Consider the following 21,171-nt stretch of genomic DNA (forward strand, 5'->3'; position numbering starts at 1 on the left):
AAGGGAAATTTCGGTTTATTTCAACCCCGTCTCCTATCGTCCTAAATTTGTTTCAAGTGACTGGTAACATAAAAATAATAGTTAGCATGTTAGCTGTTACCCTAGATACAGCCGAGGCGCATAGTAGCGTCAGACCTGTTGAAACGTAAGTGAACGTGCATACCTTCAAGAGCAAAGTTAGTCCACTAAACAAGCTTTTTTTCCACAAAGACCGCCTCATATCGTTAGGATAAATGTCAGAGAACATATAGAAAATGACATGTAAACGTGTTGTCTTACCTTACCGGTGTGCTGCCATGTTAGCTCTGCTTTCCAAAGCGCGGTTGAAATATATCTCGCTAGCTCTAGATAAAGCCCAGCTGGAACCTAACGTTACTCCAGGTGGAGGTGTCTCGTCCTCGGTCACATCCAGACCTTGAAAATAAGGCTGCAACCGGTCCCATTCCTTGCAACAGAGGCATTCCTCTTCTGTGGGCATTGGGGCACAGCATTCACAGGTACTCCTCCGTTCTTCAATTTCTCGAAGCTCTTCGTCAGTGTATTCTGGCTCAAATAAATAAGGGGCGGCCATCAAACTCTGCAAAATCAAATTCCTCCTCCACAATGTCGAAGTCTGGCAAAAAGTCAGCCATTATTCTATAAATCTTTCATAAAATAAATGAATGAACTTTTCAGGCTACTGTCCGGTTCTGCCTTCCAGCTGTTGCTGCTGGTTCTCACGAGATTTCAGGCACGGTATGAGATCGCTGCTTGTTCTCGCGATAATTCGGCTGTGCTTTGGAAAGCAGAGCTAAATGGTAAACAGAAGAGCTTCGTGAAATTGAAGAACGGAGGAGGAGAGGGAGAGAGAGAGAGGCACAACAGGTAGAGAACGAGAGAGGAGGAATGGCTGCTGCAAGGCTGCGTAGCTCTGGAGATTGGTGGTGTAACATTACCTGTGAATGCTGCCCCAATGCCCACAGAAGAGGAATGCCTCTGTTGCAAGGAATGGGACCGGTTGCAGCCTTGTTTTCAAGGTCTGGATGTGACCGAGGACGAGACACCTCAGTCACACATTAGTAACGATAACGTGCTTTATCTAGAGCTCACGAGATATATTTTGGCCGCGCTTTGGACAGCAGAGCTAGATGGTAAACAAACATGGCAGCACACTGGTAAGGTAAGACAACACGTTTACATGTCGTTTTCTATATGTTCTCTGACATTTATCCTAACGATATGAGGCGGTCTTTGTGGAGAAAAAGCTTGTTTAGTGGACTAACTTTGCACTTGAAGGTATGCCCGTTCACTAAAGCCTGATTTATGGTCCTGCGTTAAATCAACAACGTTGCTACGTCGTAGGGCACGTGGCTACGCAGAAGGCTTGCCATAGCCCCCGGCGTAGCCTGACGTGCACCTCCCCAAAAATGTAACTACATGTCGATGCGACGCAGACCCAGCACAGACCGAGAGGGCTGTGATTGGTTTGCTTGGTAGCAACGCATTTCCGGTTCCGTATTTCCAGATTGCGCCATCCCCGCCATCTTTAAACATCTTCTCTTGTGATGTAGATGTTGCAGTATTAAGGCCCATTTATGCTCAATGTTCAATACGGATACGGATACGGACGGAGCCGTCTGTCCGTGCTCCGCGTTCATTTCTCTGTGACCGGAAAAGCCGGAAGCTAAACAAAGAATCAACTAGAGACGACGATAACCATTCAGGAAAGGAACGCAGCCTCCTACCGCTCTGGCGGTGAATTGCACCGCGACGAAATGGAGTGACGGAGAAGTTCGAAGGGTTCATGACATTGTCACGGCAACGACGTAGGTACGATGTAGGTACGCCGCAGGACCATAAATCAGGCTTTACGTTTTAACAGGTCTGGCGCTACTATGTGCCCCAGCTGTATCTAGGCTAACGGCTAACATGCTAACTATTATTTTTCTGTCACTAGTCACTTGAAACAAATTTAGGACGATAGGAGACAGGTTGAAATAAACCGAAATTTCCCTTTAATTATATCCTGTATGAAGTGCCATCGTTGGAGTGTGTGCGTGTTTGAGATCAGAAATAAGTTTCTCCTTTTGTGCGTGATGCAAACAGATTTCAAAATCGGTCAGAGTTAATTAATCTCTTGGTGTCTAAGCCTGCTAATTGACTAATGACCTGTTTCAGCTGTAGTTAACATGCTTTCTGTAAGGAACTGACTGTGATTATGAGATGCTGTTCATAACAGTTTCCGTGTTATCATCTCTTCCTCTCTGTGTGTTGTATTTGTGTATTTTGCAGGCATGATGTTGGGAGGTGGTTGTGGTAAAGAGCTGGCTCACTGGGTCATACACGGACGCCCTGAAAAGGACATGTATGGATACGACATCAGGTATATCAAAGCACACTAAAGCATTATTTACACAGGACTAGTTTTACCATGGGACCTCATGTGATTTGGAAATTACCCCGCCATGTCTGTGTTTTGTGCAGCACATTCGACGTCACACACAGTCATTTGTAACTCCACTCTCTCACAGATGACCTCAATTATTACAAATTACCAGAGGTCCCCAGGCAATACTAGTCCCGTGCAAATAGTGTTAAAGTCTGTGTAAAAGCCTAAGTATTTGAGCAGCGACTGACCTCGGGAAGTTTCCCAGGCATGGTGCTGCTCTACAAAGCAGATCATGTTTTTTGAGTTTCCATTTGGCATTTTATTAAAAGGGCAGCAGGAGCCAGAATAATGAAGTTTTAATGAAGTCTGAATGCTTGTGACTTTTAATGAGCGTTAATCTTTTGAATTCCTCTGCCTCCCGTCCCAGGCGTTTCCATAATTCGCTGACAGACAACGCAAAATGGATCAGAGAGAGGAGCCACGAGTCGTATGCTAAAAACTACTCTGTGGTGTTCCCCTTTGATGAGCCGCTAGCCAGCCGGAACATGAGGAAGGACCCTTTCCATCAGGTAGATGAGCGGTTAAACAGTGTGTTACTTCAGGAGTTCAAGGAAACGACCCTTAATGTGTGTCTTTCCTGTACGAGTTAATCACAGTCCTTTCAACTGTGGTTTGATGAGTCATTGAAGTCAAGGCACCACTGGTTTAATCTCTTTTTTTTCTCCCTTCTCTTTCCATCTAACAACTATTACTTTATAAATGATAGAAAACAGAAATGAAAGGCACTCCAATTCCTTTCAGAAATTCATGATTTTTTTCTTTATATTTCTTTTTATTGAGATAACCGACCAAATATCCATCAAACATTTTACTGTCTCATTTACATTTTCCGTTTTTAAACATAAAAGATAACAAATTTTAATACAGATAACCAGAAAATAATCAGAAAGGATGAATTTCTAGATTCTTTCCATCAACATCATACATCTATATGAATATGTAACTATATAAATATCTTGCACTTAAACACTTACCTGCCACTTCATTAGGTACACCTGTCCAGCTGCTTGTTAATGCAAATACCTAATCAGTTAATCATATGGCAGCAACTCAATGCATTCAGGCATGTAGACATGGTCAAGATGACCTGCTGAAGTTCAAACTGAGCATCAGAATGGGGAAGAAAGGTGATTTAATTGACTTTGAACATGGCATGGTTGTTGGTGCCAGATGGGCCAGTCTGAGTGTTTCAGAAACTGCTCATCTACTGGGATTTTCACGCACAACCATCTCTAGAGTTTACAGAGGATGGTCCTAAAAAGAGAAAATATCCAGTGAGCAGCAGTTCTCTGGGTGAAAATGCCTTGTTGATGCCAGAGGTCAGAAGAGAATGGCCAGACTGGTTCAAGATGATAGAAAGGCAACAGTTACTCAAATAAGCACTGCTTACAACCAAGATCTGCAGGAGACCATCTCTGAACCAACAACACATCCAACCTTGAAGCAGATGGGCTATAGCAACAGAAGACCACACCAGGTGCCACTCCTGTCAGCTAACAACATGAAAGCATGGATCCATCCTGCCTTGTATCAACGGTTCAGGCTGCTGGTGGTGGTGTAATGGTGTGGGGGATATTTTCTTGGCACACTTTGGGCCCCTTGGTACCAACTGAGCATGGTTTAAACACCACAGCCTACCTGAGTATTGTTGCTGACCGTGTCCATCCCTTTATGACCACAGTGTACCCATCTTCTGATGGCTACTTCCAGCAGGATAACGCACCACGTCACAAAGCTCAAATCATCTCAAACTGGTTTCTTGAACATGACAATGAGTTCACTGTACTCCAGTGGCCTCCACAGTCACCAGATCTCAATCCAATAGAGCACCTTTGGGATGAGGTGGAATGGGAGATTCGCATCATGGATGTGCAGCCGACAAATCTGCAGCAGCTGTGTGATGCTATCATGTCAATATGGACCAACATCTCTGAGGAATGTTTCCAGCACCTTGTTTAACCTATGCCACCAAGAATTAAGGCAGTTCTGAAGGCAAAAAGGGGTCTAATTTGGTACTAGCAAGGTGTTTCCTTAATAAAGTGGCCTGTGAGTGTATATCTGTGCCCACATTTTTGATTTGTCATGTCAAATAAAAAAGAAAGAAGGATATAATAATGATGATAACAAAAATAAAAATAACACAACTTACAAAAAATGAAATAAAATAAATTAGAAACATCTTCTTTTAGTGTTTTTTTTAATAGTTTTTTGTTGGAAAAAAAAAAAGCCAAAATCCATTCATTTTATAACATAATAAGACAAATAGACACAATACCTTTTTTCACACAATACCTTTTCTTGTTATTTTGTCTGCCCCTGTGTCATGTTGAAGGTCGTTATTTTTTTCCCATCCTGAATACACACTTAGACACAGTGCACAGTGTGATTGTCTTTATTGAATAAGTAAAGTATGATTAGTGAAATAAAAGCAAAAATGATTTCATATTCCAGCACTTCTCCCTCGGATGTAACAAAACCACATTCAAAGATATTTTTCCTCGATCTGATACACATTAAGCACAGCCTTGGCTCTATTCAGGCGCTTTCAGTTAGGTAAGCAGGGTTTTAACTTTCTGTGAAAAAGTGTAGGTAGTGTTGTGTCTCTCTCAGGATTTCGACAGACAGACACCTTTTGGTTTGAACATAGCTGAAGGGAAAACTATCTGGACCCATATCGATGAGGTTTCCTAACATAGATGAAACCAGTTCACCTTGTTAAGTCACAGGAGCATTTCTGCTGCCACATAACCCGACCAGTCGTCTTTGATCGCTTCCTATATTTGTAGAGGTTGTATGACTCACTCTTTTTCTTGTTTTTTTTCCTCCTTCAGCCATTCATTTCGTTCTTTTTTCAGTTTTTTTTATCCATGCATCTACCCACTGCCTTCACTCATATGTCTCTCATCTTGTATTCTGTCTTTTGACATCCTCCCCAACACAATTTCCTCTTCTATTCATCCTACTATTCATATTTAATGTCTGGTTCTCCCGCTCTCTCTTCCTGTGGTTGCCACTCTCTTTGTTCTCGTTCCGATCTGTGTTTTGTCTGAGAAAAAAGAGCCACCGTTTTCTTTTCCTCAGTTGACTTCTGTAAACCTTTTTTGCTTGGATGATACACTTATTTAGTGATTCAATACAGTCACGATACTTTGGTGCCAATTTAATATGTATTCAAAATTACAATTTTTTGCCAATCATGCACTTCTAGACAGCGTGTACCATGAGACATATTTCCAAAAACATTCAGCAGCATCATATACTGCATAGAAAAGTGGCAACTAATAAACTGTTTTTATGGTATTATTATTTAACAATTTGACTCCACTTAAGCACTTTGTGACCTTGCTCTGTGAAAGGTGCTATGCGAAATACACTTCACTTACTTAGAGATACAGATATTTTTTATGAATAAAAATATCTATATCTTTGAATTACACTTCAGTCAGGGACACTGTAGTCAAAGAAAACTTTGTTTTTCCATTTGCAGTATTATATGTGGCGGTATGGTCCTGTTCTGGGGCCTCTCTGCCTTTCCTCGGGCCTACGCAGAAAGCCTCTTCCACAAGCCTATGTGGAAAGCCAAAGGCAGAGAGAGCACATCTCTCTGCCCTTCAGCGTGCAAATCAGGAAAGCCTAAGGCAGAGAGAGCTCACCTCTCCACCCTTCCATATGCAAATCAGGAAAGCCTAAGGCAGTGAGAGCACACCTCTCTGCCCTTCCACATGCAAATCAGGAAAGCCTGAGGCAGTGAGAGTAAACCTCTCTGCCCTTCCATGTGCCTACAAGGAAAAGCCTGAGGCAGGGAGAGCAGCAGCAAAGAAACAACACCCCCCCCCCCCCAGGACACAGCATGAAAAGGAGGAGCTGGGGTGGAGGCAGGTTGCAAAGCAGCTTGCAGAGGAAGCAGCAACAGCAGGCAGGCCAGAGCAGTTTAAATAGGGCGCCCTGAATGAGATTCGCCAATTTGTTGTATAGAAAGGTATTTATGTATCATCATCTATCAGCTGACTCTCTTCCATCAATCAGCTGCTCCATCAGTTGACTGGCCTGTTTGAGATCAGCTATTGTTTCTCTCACTCTCAGTTTATCCAACCATAAATGAGATGAAAATTATGAAGCTAGCCACCCTGCAGTCCCTCTGCCTCACTCCTCACTGCTCCTACACTATTTACTGGGAGGAAAGTAGGTGGAAGCTCAGTAGCGGCTGTAGTAACTTGAATTCTGCGGGTGCCGCCAGGGTTCACAGCAGGATATGTCTAATCTCTGTAACTGCAGCAACAGAAGGTTTGCTGATCCCGCGGGAAGTTTGCACTGGGCTGGCTGAATTCGAGTTGCTATTTTAGCAGCTTCAGGTCCGTGTACTAAGACCATCCACCATTTTCTGCTTCAGTGCGTTAGCTTTGTCTTTCTTGAAAGAGATATGATATGATTTCCACCCTCGCTTTTGAATTACAGTTATTCAGACATTAAAAATCTTTAAAAACAATGCAATAGTGAAGATGTGAAACCCCTGTTTGTGCAGGCTTTGATATCTGTGTCAGCATGAATGTCGGAGAGTTGTTGAATTGAGTTGAGTTGTTGAATAGGAATGTAGAACAAACTGTGTGTGTGCTTTCATGTCTCTCGTTAAATATTTTGCCAAGCTACTGTAGTCTTGAAGTCCTGGTGATACAAGTGTTTGTACAGATATCATCTGTCAAACTCTGACCGTGTCTCTCTCAGTGCTCTCAGTGCTTTCAGTATGTTTATCCCTCTGTCCCTCCTCATGTCTTGTTTGCTAAAATCTTGAGGCAAATAGCTGATTCAGGCTCCGGCAGGCTGCAGTTAGCAGTGTAACTTATCCCCAGCAGCTACATTTATTAATGCGATCCCTGCCAACATGACTATAAATGATACACTTAGCTTCGGTAGCCTGGTCTTGGATGTCTTTCAGCTTCCTTTCTCTCCTTAGCCCGACACAAACTCTTAATGGGCCTCGCCAACATATTTTATGCATTAATGACCCACTTAGCCTTGCTTTCCTGTTCCAGACTTCATTTACCTTTTAACTGTAGCAATTTCAACCCCCGCTCATGCATGCGGGCATTCTTTCAGAACAGATTACTGTCACATAAATTGCATTAGCAATGTTGTCAATGTATTTTGTAGATCATGCCCACTGCTTTCTTACAGCTTGTTTTATTTAGGTTCCCTGACACCTTTCATGCATAATTAACCAGATTTCCCTTAGGGCTTTTTTTAAGATGTTGTACAGAATGAGCAAAGACAGAAAGGGATGGTAACTTTTTTTTAAAAAATGCTCTTCAGTTTGTAGCTCGTTTCCTCCTAATAAATGCTTAAATAATGAAGGAAAATGTGCTTGTTGTTTGGGTTTATGGCTGATTTATTACTTTGATCACAAAAACTCAGCAAATACATGCAAAAATCTCATTTTTCAATACAAAACAATTTGTTATGCAGAAATGTAATTTAATTTTATATCATTCTTCACTTTACCTTCAATATTTGACGGGACTTAATGTGCATAACTGACAGCTCATGGAAAGTGAGTGTTAAAGGAGCACTGCAACCCCCCAATGGCCATTTCTGTATCACATGCCTCCTGTGAATGAAGAATCCAAAAATGGAGACATTTCTTGATGAATTGAAGGGGATCCATGTTTTGTAACAGCAAAACTATGTTAAAACATCTCTTTGCAAACTGTCACACAACTCATGCAGGATAATCCAAGTCCCATTTATCCAGTTGTATGCTCAGTACTTCCCAAATGTTACAACCCTTTCCAACTGGGAACTGAAATTAAAGTGAAACTTATCTATGCTCTCTTCAAAGCCAGACTTGACTAAAACAGTAATTGTACCTCACTGTACACACTGTACACGGGAAACTAACAATTTAAAACATTAAAGTCACAGTTTAAAGAGTTTGTAAAGTGAGGTAATATGACTGTTTTTGTCAATTCAGTCTTGCTTTGAAGAGAGCATAGATAAGATTCACTTTTAGTTCAGTTCCCCATTGGGAAGAGCTGTCTGTTTGGGAAGTACTGAGCATACGACTGGATAAATAAGCCTTAAATTATACTGCAAACAGGTGTTTTGATAGTGGTTTTGCTGTTGTTAACCACGGACCCATATGTCTTTAATTCATCAAAAGTTTTCTCTGTTTTTCTCACATGCCACTGGCGAACGAAGAATCCAAAAACAAAGATTTCCTAACAAATTCAAAGTAACACAGGGTGAGTAACTGATATACAAATAATCATTTGGGGGGGTGAAGTATTCCTTTAAAATCCGTCTTTAAAAAATCCAGGTATCTTTTGAATGAATTGCAGTCAAACACAGAAAACTATGAGCCTTACTTGAAGCACCATGAAAATAACACTGTCACGCTCTATTTAAACCTCCCAGGTCATAAAGAGAGCTCCACTTGTCCTAAGAGCAACACACCAGTGATGTATGATGTGCATCAAAACATTCTTTCCACACACCACACATAGTGCGAAACCTCCTCCACACAAATATTAATAGACTGCGTGTAATTTGGGACTCGAGCCTTAAATATTCAAATAGCTCTTGACTTCCACTGAGTCATTGTCATTACAGATCAAAATGAAATAATTTATCTCAACGTATAAGCTGATTGACACCTCAGAGGCTCAGTAGACTGTGTCATCATGCAGCTGTGGCAGATCTAGTGTCCTGTCGTACAACACTGTACCATTAAGTCTTAATTCCTTCCTATTACAGCTTCCTCCAGCCAGCGCTAAAGACCTTAATTTGCATAACAAGTGCAGGATCAGGAATTATCACGTTATGTTCATAATGATTATAGCACCAGATTTGATGCTGGCTGGCTATAGTGTAGAGCAGTGAAAAGACACAAATAACGGCTCTCAGGTAGAAAGACTGTAGCTCGGAGGAGACGAGCACAGTCCCTGTGAGACTGGGCTGGTCCAACCCTCGGCTGCGAGCCCATTAGACCCCTGCTAATCACTCATCGAGGGCCATCACCTAGCAACTAGCCTTCCTGCTGTCGGAGAGCCTCAGATAAATGTAGCGGTGGCAGAGTGAAAAAAAAAAGAGAACACACAGAAGTCTAATTATTATTTTTAAATGAGCTGTTGTTCACGATACTGGCTCCTGCTTTTAATCACGACGCTCTGTATGATGGCTGAGAGGTACTTAAGGAGTTTGATCCGCCAAGGAAGCTGTCCATGTGCAAATAATGTGACTGTCTACTTTTAGGAGGCAATATGAGATTATTTCCGAGCACAAACAGGCCATCTCTGACACTGCTGCTCACACGTTTTCTCCACCTCGGTACCACGGATGGTAAATATAGCTCGGTGTGGGAAGTTTTGGCAAGAGACAGCTAGTTGCCTGCTAGGAGGAGAGCATAGCAGAACATACCTACTAACTGTGGGCTACTGTCAATTTTAACAAGGACGATGGCGAGCGCTGAAATATCTCAATTTAGCACCGGTCAAGAAATCAAGACTTAATAAGTGAACTATATTTGCAACAGCTTGTGCCAGAAAGAGGGTTTTCTATCACTTGTCACCAATTCCTAGCTTGTGAAATAGATTTTTAATACGTAGGAGAGTTAATTTGTGGTCCATCATGTTACACTGGGTCTGCACTTCATCATCAACATCGTCATCACTGTTTTTATAGTAACAGTGGGTCAAATAATGGTGTATAATGTGAAAGGGATTTGCTTGTAGTGATGGAACTGCCACATTGTATTTATAAGTACAGTAAATTTCCAACACAGAGCTTCTATTTTGAAGTGCTGTTTCTTGCTTTAGAGTGAGTGACTAACAGACAGATACATGACAGAGACAGCAAACTAGCTCGACGACATGGCCAAAGGCATGTATGTCGTTGACAAGGACCCTGTGGTTGGACCAGTTGGGAACCACTGCTCTAGAGTTCCTCTCAGAGCCCTACAGAGCATTTTTGTATCTTTCAGCTCATTGATTTGGATCAGTATTTCTGTCTGTCGAACATAGCATTTAGCCTCCAAAAAGCCAGAAAGTGGTGGAGACCAAAACAGAGCTAAAAGGAGACTGAATATTTAGCTAACTTTCCTCAGGTGGCCAGAATCATGACTCCAAATAAAACATGATGCTCTGTTTCTGTTTGATGTGTAAATAGGCAACTGTTTGTTTGCAAGTTCTCCATAACAACTTTATAAAGTGATAAGATTTCAATTTTGCTGTTAGAGCGTGTTCTGCTGCACCCAAGGGGCCCCAAAAACCAGTTAGTGCCATTCTTGCCAAGTCACTAGCGCCAGCTCCAAGAAGTTGCCAGATGATGCTATACATTTATTTGCATATTGATGACATCTTGCATATTCATTTACATGTAGAGAAAATTGAAGCATTGCTGAATTAGATTCATTTGAAAAATCCTCAACATAATAGTTGAATGGCATGCAGTACTTTCTTGCGTTTTTAATCCAGAGAGTGAGCGCATCAATGTACCTACAGAAGCTCACTACAACTGAACTCCCACCTCTCCTCCTCCATTGCCTGTCCCACACCTACTGCACAGTGCAAGAGGAGAGAGGGGGAGAGATGCTGTGCTGATGGTGGAAGAGCCATTGACTGTGATGACTCTGAGCAGTGTGCATGGCAATGAGTTACCATATAACATATTTCTTGTTTTTCCTTGATGGTCTCAATAAGTCGCTTAATTTGTCATGAGTCAATTTTTCGGAAACAAGTCGCTAAGAAAAAGTCAGATGATCTAGTGAGAAAGTCACCAAGTTGGCAACACTAATTTAGTACTGCTTAAATACAGCAGTCAAAATGCCCTTGAACAAGACTCGGCAGCTGTGGTTTCTCTGGCAAGTGATGTGTTCAGTTCTGTCAATATGAAATGTGAAGTTGCTGACTGTGAGAATAAATTTACTACATTCACTAATACTATACAATTTTGTGAACATATGCTTTAAAAAAATCCAATACCTCCAGATTTGGCTTCTGACTTTCCAAAGTAAACACTAAATAGTAAACAGTCTCAGCTGAGTGTATTTCTGTCCTGATTTTACCCCTCTCTGTTTGTCTCAGGTGCTGACGGAGCAGGGCTGCGTATTCCAGGAGAGACATGGCTGGGAGAGACCTGGCTGGTTCAACAAAGACGGGCCTGCACCTGTGAGACACTCCACATGTATACCAAGCACGTGCATGCTAATGATTTTAGCCACATATTGACAGCAGGCACTTGGAAAGACATAAACAATTAAGATGCAAATGTGATCACTTGCTTGCTGGCTTGCAGACTGACTGCCTCTAATGGGCAACACTGACGCTGACAGTGACTGGGCAAATGCTTTGTCCTTCTCCGCATGTGGAAACAGTGATGATTAATTAACCTCTGACGATTTATTTGTCTGTATCATTGCACAGCTTAAAGACTATGATTACTACGGGGCGTATGACATTAAGAGGAATGTGAACTACAAGTACAATGAATTGCTGGGAAAGGAGTACACCTTTGACTTCCCTCCGCATCATGACGTGGTAAGACACCAAGCATGTGTGTATTTGAGTGTGTGTGAATGCGTGTTTTTCAGTAGAACAATGTTAATAAATTACATGGGCCAAAAAAGCTCAGGGTCGCCAGATGAGTGTGAGCGCTCTCTGAAGGCTCCCGTGAGGACAGGGAACATGTGTCCTCATGGGAAATGACGATCATGGACATCTGACAGTGATGAGAGAACAGTTAGTGATGTTTATGGTGCATAAAGTGCGTATCCAACAAGCACAGCAGCTCAGAGGACAGATCACAAGGGGAGAATTACCAACCTTGACGTCAAAACCTCTCAATGGGTTTTCCCTTTAATTTCACAGTTGTGATGAATGTTGCCTTCAAGGACCTGGCTCCAAATATGAACAGTCATCTCAGAAATGTCATGTTTGGCAAAGAGAGGAGGACTCTTTTATTTAATGTCGAGCTTTATGCTAATTGGATGTGTGTGTGTGTGTGTGTGTGTGTGTGTGTGTGTGTGTGTGTTTTTTATATGCAGATAAAGAGTGAGTGCCTCTCATGTAGACACGGTGTGGCAGTGTTTGACATGTCCTACTTTGGAAAGTTCTATCTCACCGGACCAGATGCCAAGAAGGCGGCTGATTGGCTGTTCACTGCTGATGTCAACAAGAAGCCAGGTCAGTGTGTTGCAGCAAGAACACGCACATATACACACACACAAATGACACACACAAATGCACAGACAGATGGGAGAGAAGATTGACAGAATGAAGAGGGCAGTTAAGGAGACTAAACAAGATGCCAGCACAAGAGCAAAACAGTCCACTGTTCCACAAGATCCAAATATCACTGGTGCTCAGTGCCAGTACATAGTCTCACAGAGGGGTTTTTTAGTTGGAACTTTTCAAAATCGGCAAGCTGACAGCTGTGCCTGCTTTCTGTGGTGACAGGTGAATACAGATGTGAAAATGGGCAGAGCTCCAAATGCTCTGGATATGCTTTTTTCCTCCACTGTCCTCACACTTCCCACTTCATTCACAGTCTGCTCTCACTGCTGAACAGGATAGATTGCCTCTGGGTTGACAGCAGTACGCCTTCAGAAACTGGCATCAACTTCTGAAAGAATGCAGAGACTGATACATCTTTTAAGTTTAAGCCTCTTGAGCCTCTTTCACACATGATTCCCAGTAAGTCACTGGGATAACCTCTACGGCATTGCCAGTGATTTTTACTATTCACACATGCACTTCAGTCAGGAACATTTCCATCTTAAGCCTTTTCACACATGCCATGGCAAAACTGGAATAGATGGGGCAAGGGGTAGTCCAGCAGATGGCGGTAATGCAACACTTATGGATGACAACTGTCATAAAACAGCAGAAGAAGAAGCTGGGGCTAGGCTGGATGTTAGTGTAACACAGCAGAAGACATCTCTTCAGACAAAGAGCTGTGTTCGTGTGTCACCAATTTTTTTGTAATGTACTTAATATTCAACAAGTTGCTAAACCATAAACACGTCATCAGCAGAGTCTTGTGTGGTTCGTTCGCATCACGTGAAAGCACCTTTGGTCAGAAGAAACACTTTTAGTGCTTGTCCCTGCGATGTTACTGCTTTAATTCACAACACAGATGTGCTGTGGTGGGAAATTGGTGGTATAGATTTCCATGAATTATTAATCCATGCTTCCATTAACACATAACCCAAAGTGGGAAATGTTCATGTGTGAAAGGAGCGTTTGTGTTGGGCTGGAAAGTGTCTGATTTTGATGTGATACTACCATCTGAAGATGAACACTGAAAGCATCTCAGCTTGTAAAAACAGTTGTATAATGTCTGTTGTTACTAAATTTGAGGTGTATGGACATTAACAAGGTACGGAGGGTCTAATGAAATATACTATTTGTTGCATCATGGGAAATGTAAGAGCTGTTGCAAGTCAGGATTTAAAGAGTACCTGTACACTGGAAGAAGAGCTCCTTTAATTTTATCAGCAACGTCTCGACCAACTACAGGTCTTCCTCAGGCAAATATCCATTGGAATGAAATGATGGATATGGATGGATATGTATATATAGTAAAATGACCAGTGATATTATAATCATCTAATCACATTCATATGTATCAAGACATCCTTTTTACAAGGAAAATGAAAACACATAAATATGAATAGACCTGCAAGGATACATCAGAGGAATCTTACACAAACTTACAACGAATAAGTTGCAAAGAATACAATAAAACTAGCAAAGACTAATTTAAACATGGTTTGTACCATTGAGTTGGCACCACGATTTAAGAGTCTTCAGCCCTCAGTCACACCTTTTGCTCCACCAGGAAGGGGTCTCCTTACACAACCACAGTATCTCAAAGACAAAGACACAACCTGACAATGTTAGAATGTGTGCACATCAATTAGACAATGTAAGGTTAAAAGCAAATAAAGAGATTAATAAAGAGAGCCCAAACCAACTGTTGTGATGTTAATTGTTTAGGTATGGTTGACTGTAGATTAAATTAACCTGTGTTGGTAACAAACTAATGAGTTTGCAGAATGTGAACTGGGACAACATTACCTTGTGGGGCTATGGACATCACACTCTGTGTGTGTTTTAATCCTAATTTTCCTGTGGTTTTTGCAGTAAACTCGTCCAGACGTGCATCCATGTCAGTACGTGTGTATCCCACTGGCTAACTCATTGCTGCTGCTTTGTACTGCGCTCATACCTCATAGTACAGTCACATGATATAGATATATATATATAATTCATATAGTTTATGTAAAATGAACATATATATTTTGTTGTAGGTTTCTACTATTTCACAAAAGAAAAAAAAAGACATAGAAGTAGATGGGTTTGCCTTCTCGAAGGTGTATATAGCAGACAACAGCATGTGTGTTTTAATGTGTGTTCTTCTTTGAACACAGGCGTGTTTTTGAGGTGGCAAGTTGAATCACTCGTAAGGGCCTGTTCTCTGCTCCAAAGAGCGCGGGCCCTCCTACCACTCTCTCTACAGCCCCCAGTCCCCCCATGGGCCCCAGCGCAACTCCATTGCCTGCAATGCCCTGGCTCATTCAGTGGTTACAGTGGATATCAGGACGGTCTCGCCCACCCTTCGGTTCTCTCCTGGTTAACACAGTTAGCTCTGTTGGCACTGTTGCTGTTGTTCAGCCTTGCTGGTTTACAAGACATTAGGGGCCAGGGAGTCATTAAAAAGCATATAAGAAAGTCAAACGTTTATAACTGTTTGTATAAATAGAAAAATTGGAATGTCACAAATAGTCTTTATATACAGCCATTTGTACATACTATATAGAGCTAAGGGGGAATCAAACACATATAAAAGATATGCATAAAGGTTGTAGTGTTTGGATGTAAGACCCAGTCCCTACATAGGACTGCTAGGGAATGCTAAAGAGGTTAGGATATCCCACCCTCTGCTGTATCAACTTGAAGAAGCTACTGTAATTAAAGTGTAACATAAAATTGCTGGAATAATCCTTTAAGCTGGCACAGCTGCTGTTTGACTTCTTGTGCTAACATCTATTTTCACTTTATGATCCTGCACTCATGATGACAACCAGCTCTCACCCCATCTACCAAGATAGTTTCCCAAAATGTTTTCGAGCGGACACATCATCATCCAACCTTGCTAACTCAGTCTCTTTGTCCGTCACTCTCTTCCTCCCTCTTGCCCCCAGTTCTCACTTACAGCAGTTACAGTGGTCACACTTTCTCCGAGAATATTTAATGTCTCTGCAGGCCTGACTTATGCCTCACCAACACATTTACACACCCTTTCCTTTAATACCAGTGACAGAACGAAACGGTGACATCAATCATTCATTCAAATGAGAGGTGACTGAGGGACAGCCGCGATTAGCATGTCTCTGCAGCCACCAGCTCCTTTGGCACAACGGATGACGGGGAGATTTTGTCTCTTTTAATTAGATACAGACTTCAGTCATTAGGAAATTATTTTTGATGATGTTCCTATTATGAATATGTGTGGCGAGAGATGTTCTCAGCTTTGACGAGGTTCACATTTCAGTTGTTTCCTTGGGAACTATTTAACAAAAAGACAAAGTTCATGTCATCAGGGCACGTGTGTCCCTTGAGGCACACATATGTAATTATTAGCAAGTTGTTAAAGAACTATAAGTACACTTGAGTTGATTAAAAAATCAATCTATTCTTATTCACACACAAAGGGGCAGGAAAGCACTTACACAGCCACACAAAAGCTTACAACTGGATTACTCACAAAGACGCAGTTACAAACAGAAGACTGACCTCGAATTCGGGTTCGTTTTTTATTTTGAGATTTCCGTCGGCATGGTTCCAAGAGACTGCACACGTTAAATTGGCCTACAAAGTCTGCCACGGGAATTAATTGTTTGTGTGTGTGTTTCAGGCTCCACTGTGTATACCTGCATGCTGAATAAGAGAGGAGGGGCAGAGGCTGACCTGACAGTGAGCAGACTGGAGCCTGGTGCTGCCAACCTGCCCCTGGCACCACAGTCCAATGGTGAGAAACCGAGTGTGTTTGTGTTGTTTTCTATATTTATCTGCCGCGCTGTTATATCCATTGCCCTCGCTTTTATTCCACGCTTCTCTCTCTTATTCCATCACTGTTGTGTTTTGTCACTTTAACTGTTGTGTTTTATCTGTTGCTGGATAAATCTGTCATTGTGTTGTGTCTTTTTTTGGATTCATTGTTCTTTTGCTTTGTTCTATTTATTGTTCTGTCTCTCAGTATCTATCAATACTGTATATCTGCTGTTTCTATCATTATATTCTTCTGCCCAAAAATACATATTTTCCCTCTTACCTGTAGTGCTGTTTACCAGTCTAGATTGTTTTGGTGTGAGTTGCAGAGTGTTGGAGATATTAGCCGTAGAGATGTCTGCCTTCACTCCAGTATAATGGAACTAGATGGCACTCGGCTTGTGGTGCTCATGGTGCCAAAAAATATGTTTGTAAAAACTCAACAACAATGTCTCTTTCTAGAAATCCTGACCCGGTTACTCAAGATAATCCACAGACCTTGTTGTGAGCAGTTTCATGTAGGAACTTTTTTCTATCGACTGAACTACACCCAACAGCCATATCATTAAGCAGAAGGAGATGTGCATTTACTGCTAGCTCATCTGGCACCACTGAGCTAGCTAATGTTACAGCTTGGCCAAAGAAGATGCGATTAATAAAGAAATTAATGCACGCTTTCTTCTGCGCAGTGAAATAGTTCCTACATGAAACTGTTCACAACAAACCCTTTAGATTATCTTGAATAACCAGAAAGGTGATTTCTATCCATCCATCCATTTTCATCTGCTTATCCGGTGCTGGGTCACGGGGGCAGCAGGCCAAGCAAAGCACCCATGTCCCTTCCCTCAGCAATACGTTCCAGCTCCGCCTGGGAACACCTTGGGGTCCTCCAGGAGGAGCCGGAACGTGTTGCTATATATGTAATCCCTCCAGCGTGTTCTGGGTCTACCCCGGGGCCAGTGGGACATGCCCAAAACACCTCCAACAGGAGGTGCCCAGGAGGCATCCTGATCAGATGCCCGAACCACCTCAACTGACCTCTTTCGACGCAAAGAAGCAGCAGCTCTACTCTGAGCTCCCTCCAGATGTCCGAGCTCCTTACCTTGTCTGAGCCCAGCCACTCCACGGAGGAAACTCATTTCGGCCACTTGTATCCGTGGTCTCATTCTTTTGTTCACTACCCAGAGCTCATGACCATAGGTGAGTGCTTGGACGTAGATGGACCAGTAAATCAAAAGCTTTGCCTTCTGGCTCAGCTCCCTCTTCACCATGAGGGTCCAGCACAGCGCCCGCATCACTGCAGAAGTCGCACCAAGCCACCGATCCATCTCACTCTCCATTTTACCCTCACTCGTGAACAAGACCCTGAGACAGTTCAACTCCCTTGCTTCAGGCAGTAACTCTGTCCCAACCTGAAGGGGACAAACTACTGGTCTGCGGCAGAGAACTATGGCCCCTGAGACATTGCTGTTGAGCTTTTCAAATGTATTTTTTGATGCTTTGAACACCACAAGCCGAGTGCCAGCTGTGGCTCAGAGGTAGAGCGGGTCGTCCACCAATCTAAAGATCAGGGGTTGGATCCCCGAAGTATCCTTGAGCAAGATACTGAACCCCAAACTGCTCCCAATGGCTGTTCCATCTGTGTGTGAGTGTGTTAAAAACTGAGTAGCAGGTGGCACCATGTATGGTAGCCTCGGCCACCAGCGTATGAATGTGTGTGTGAATAGGTCAATGTGACTCGTAGTGTAAAAAGCGCTTTGAACGGTTAGATGACTACAAAGGCGCTATACAAACGCAGGTCCATTTACCATTTACCATACTCCGCTTAATCATTATTTCTTTCTTTCCGGTCCCGCCTTTGCTCCAGGTGATGCATACTACCTGGCCATTGGAGGCGGTGTAGCAGAACACAACTGGAACCACATTAGAACAGTTCTTCAGGACCAAGGCTTCCACTGCCAGCTGACAGACCACTCTGAGGACATGGGGATGATCAGCATCCAGGGACCCAAGAGGTGGGAAAAGAAAAGGAGGAGGAAAAGGGGAGGGCTATGAATGAACAGAGACAATACCATGATTTATAAATCCAGGTGAGGAAAAGGACAAAAGGAGTGAGCAAGGGCAAGAAGCAGTGGAGAGGAGGGAAAAAAGAGAAAGGTGACTGATTGGTCTAAAGATGGGTTATGATTCACAACCTGGACACAAGAGGTGGGGAAACTGAAAAGACAAGCTGTTGGATCGATAAGAGGAGAGCAGGTTAAGTGCCTATTTTCAGGACTTGGCCATAGGCATGAGAGGTGAGAGAGTGCAGGGACGGAGGTTGATTGAACACAAGAGACGGAAGCGGGGAGGTTAGAGACTAATGCTGCACTTTAAAGTCGCCATTGGCTGTCTCGTGATGCTCTGAACCCTGCAAAGTAAATTAAAATCTATTTTTCACCTGTGTGAGTGATAATGATAAAGATTACTAAGAACTGTTGTGCTCTGTGTCTCAACAACAGTTTACACCTTGGGTTAGAGGTCCATGGGCATGAGCTGTTATGTCTGGACTCATATAATATATGTTCCAGTACAGCTTTCCAGCTTTTGTGTCTGTGTGTGTCCTGGGATCTCATTTATAAACATTGCATATACACAAAACAAGGCCTGAAAGAGGCGTACGCCACTTCCCACGCAACAATTGTGATCCATAAAAACAGATTTGATGGGAGACACTTTGACCCATGCTTACGAACATTTTGGAGACGGAAAATTGGCGACACAGATGGTGAGATGGAAGCCTGATGGTAGAAATTGTCAAATGCTACTGCTACTGCTAAAATGATATAGAAAATAGACCAGACACCAAAGCTGTTGTGGCAGATCGGTGCTGCAGTGATTGTTTGGGCTCAGATTTCAGTCGATTTTGTGGTAACTATTAACAAAAAGATTAAGTTTACATGTTGTCAGGACGAATAAAACCTCATAGCAGACAGAAAATTACAGTGACTGAAACCTTAACCGAACCTGTCCAAGTACTCCAGTGTAACACACATCTGTTGGAACCACCATCCATGGATTTCTTCATCTCAGGATGAGAAAATGTGTGCACAGGTGCAAATTGTACTGCACATTCAGACATGAGATGTAGTCCATTCTTGTTGTGTTCTTCTTGCCTCCTGCCGTTCTCCTTTTTTCACTCGCAGAGCGAGCGGTGCCACCTTTTTACCTCTCCCTGATCTCATTCCCTGAACTCCTCATCTATCTTTTCTATCCCCTCTCACCTCCTCTCCTCCCCACCCCACCGCCCCACGTCTTTGTTCTTCCCTCTCACCAGCAGCAGGGTTAGGCCACTCTGTTCTCTGTGTGGGCTGTGTCGATTTCTTCTCCTTGAGGCTTTTTCTCGTCTTCTGTTCTCCCAAGTTTCTTTTCTCTCAGTCCTCATGTGTCTGTAGATCTTCCTCAATCCTCCTCCTCCTCCCCTGTCTTTGCTCGCCTATTCTGTGTCCTCTTCCCCTTTTCAAATTTTCTACCGCTCATGCTTTGATTGCTTACATCAAACCAGAAATCAGTGCGTCACTAGCAGCAGTAGCCAAATACATATGTGTGTGTGTGTGTTTATTATAGATACACACACACACACACACACACACACACACACACATATGCATTAAAGGATGTTGATTGGAGCTCATTAAGTTTTCTTGAGCATCCAAAGCGTACTCAGCTTGTGAGTGTTTGTATTTGCATCAGTCGATGTTTCCATGCATGCATGTCAGTAATATAAACAAGATTAGCATCTGTATCTCCTCTCTCTCTGCACAGCTGTACTCCACCTTATTGTTTTCGGCACATATGAGAAATCGCAGAATATAGACCCTCCGATGTTTGTTTTCTTACGAAGCAAATTGATCTCTTTAAAGTTTGAGGAGACGGAAAATTACAGCGTTTACGGAGCTGCGGAGATGTCTGATTCCAACTCCCCGGAGAGGAGGGAGTCTCTAGATGTGCAGCTTTTTCGCTCACGCAGCTTGGCAGCGCACTCCGAAGGGTGAAACTGGCGCTTGATCGTTTGCTTTGTAATTACAAACCTTATTTATAATATATGAAATTACGTGATATCCTGCGAGAGAGCTCTGTGTGTTTGTGTGTGTATGCATGCATCCTCTGATTCACAGCTGAGAGCCACAGTTAAGTGGTAAGACAGAGAAACAAATTGGTGGTTGCAAGACTCCCTCGCCACACACACACACACACACACACACACACACACACACACACACACGGAGCCATTCACTGATTATATATAGCTAATTGGCCTTGCTCTCGGTCTTGAGAGTTCAGTGAACAAAGCGTTGCCAAAGGGAGGACAGCCTGGAGAAAATATCAGCCTGTGCATCACACAAACACATTCATGCATACAGTATACGCAAGGAAATGTTCTATTCACTTATAGCCACAGTCGCATACACACATTCCTGCATCCAACTATGACCACATCGATTGCTTTCTAGAGAAAAAAGGAACACCCACACAGATGCACAAACATGAAGAGCACACACAAACGTAACCTGAACCCCCTTTCCCAAATATCATCAACCCTGGCTTCCTGCCACACTGTTGCAAAAATATCTCCCAGAAAAGGCCTCTACCTGCCCACTCACAAACACACAAGTAGCAAAGTAAGCTAAACTTAGTCCTTTTTTCTGTTGACTCATCTTT

General features: G+C 42.7%; 1 protein-coding gene across 1 annotated transcript in view; it reads left to right on the forward strand.

Moving 5' to 3' along the window:
* sardh (sarcosine dehydrogenase) overlaps positions 1-21,171 on the forward strand; it is a 78,377-nt gene that overhangs the window by 39,824 nt on the left and 17,382 nt on the right. The window contains exons 11-17 of the mRNA XM_033647525.2: positions 2,272-2,362; positions 2,796-2,937; positions 11,503-11,586; positions 11,842-11,955; positions 12,462-12,600; positions 16,337-16,450; positions 18,338-18,485. Of these exons, the coding sequence (XP_033503416.1) occupies positions 2,272-2,362; positions 2,796-2,937; positions 11,503-11,586; positions 11,842-11,955; positions 12,462-12,600; positions 16,337-16,450; positions 18,338-18,485 (832 nt within the window). The remainder of the gene's footprint in view (positions 1-2,271; positions 2,363-2,795; positions 2,938-11,502; positions 11,587-11,841; positions 11,956-12,461; positions 12,601-16,336; positions 16,451-18,337; positions 18,486-21,171) is intronic.

The sequence above is a fragment of the Epinephelus lanceolatus genome, chromosome 19, assembly GCF_041903045.1.
Source record: "Epinephelus lanceolatus isolate andai-2023 chromosome 19, ASM4190304v1, whole genome shotgun sequence".
Lineage (NCBI taxonomy): Eukaryota > Metazoa > Chordata > Actinopteri > Perciformes > Serranidae > Epinephelus > Epinephelus lanceolatus.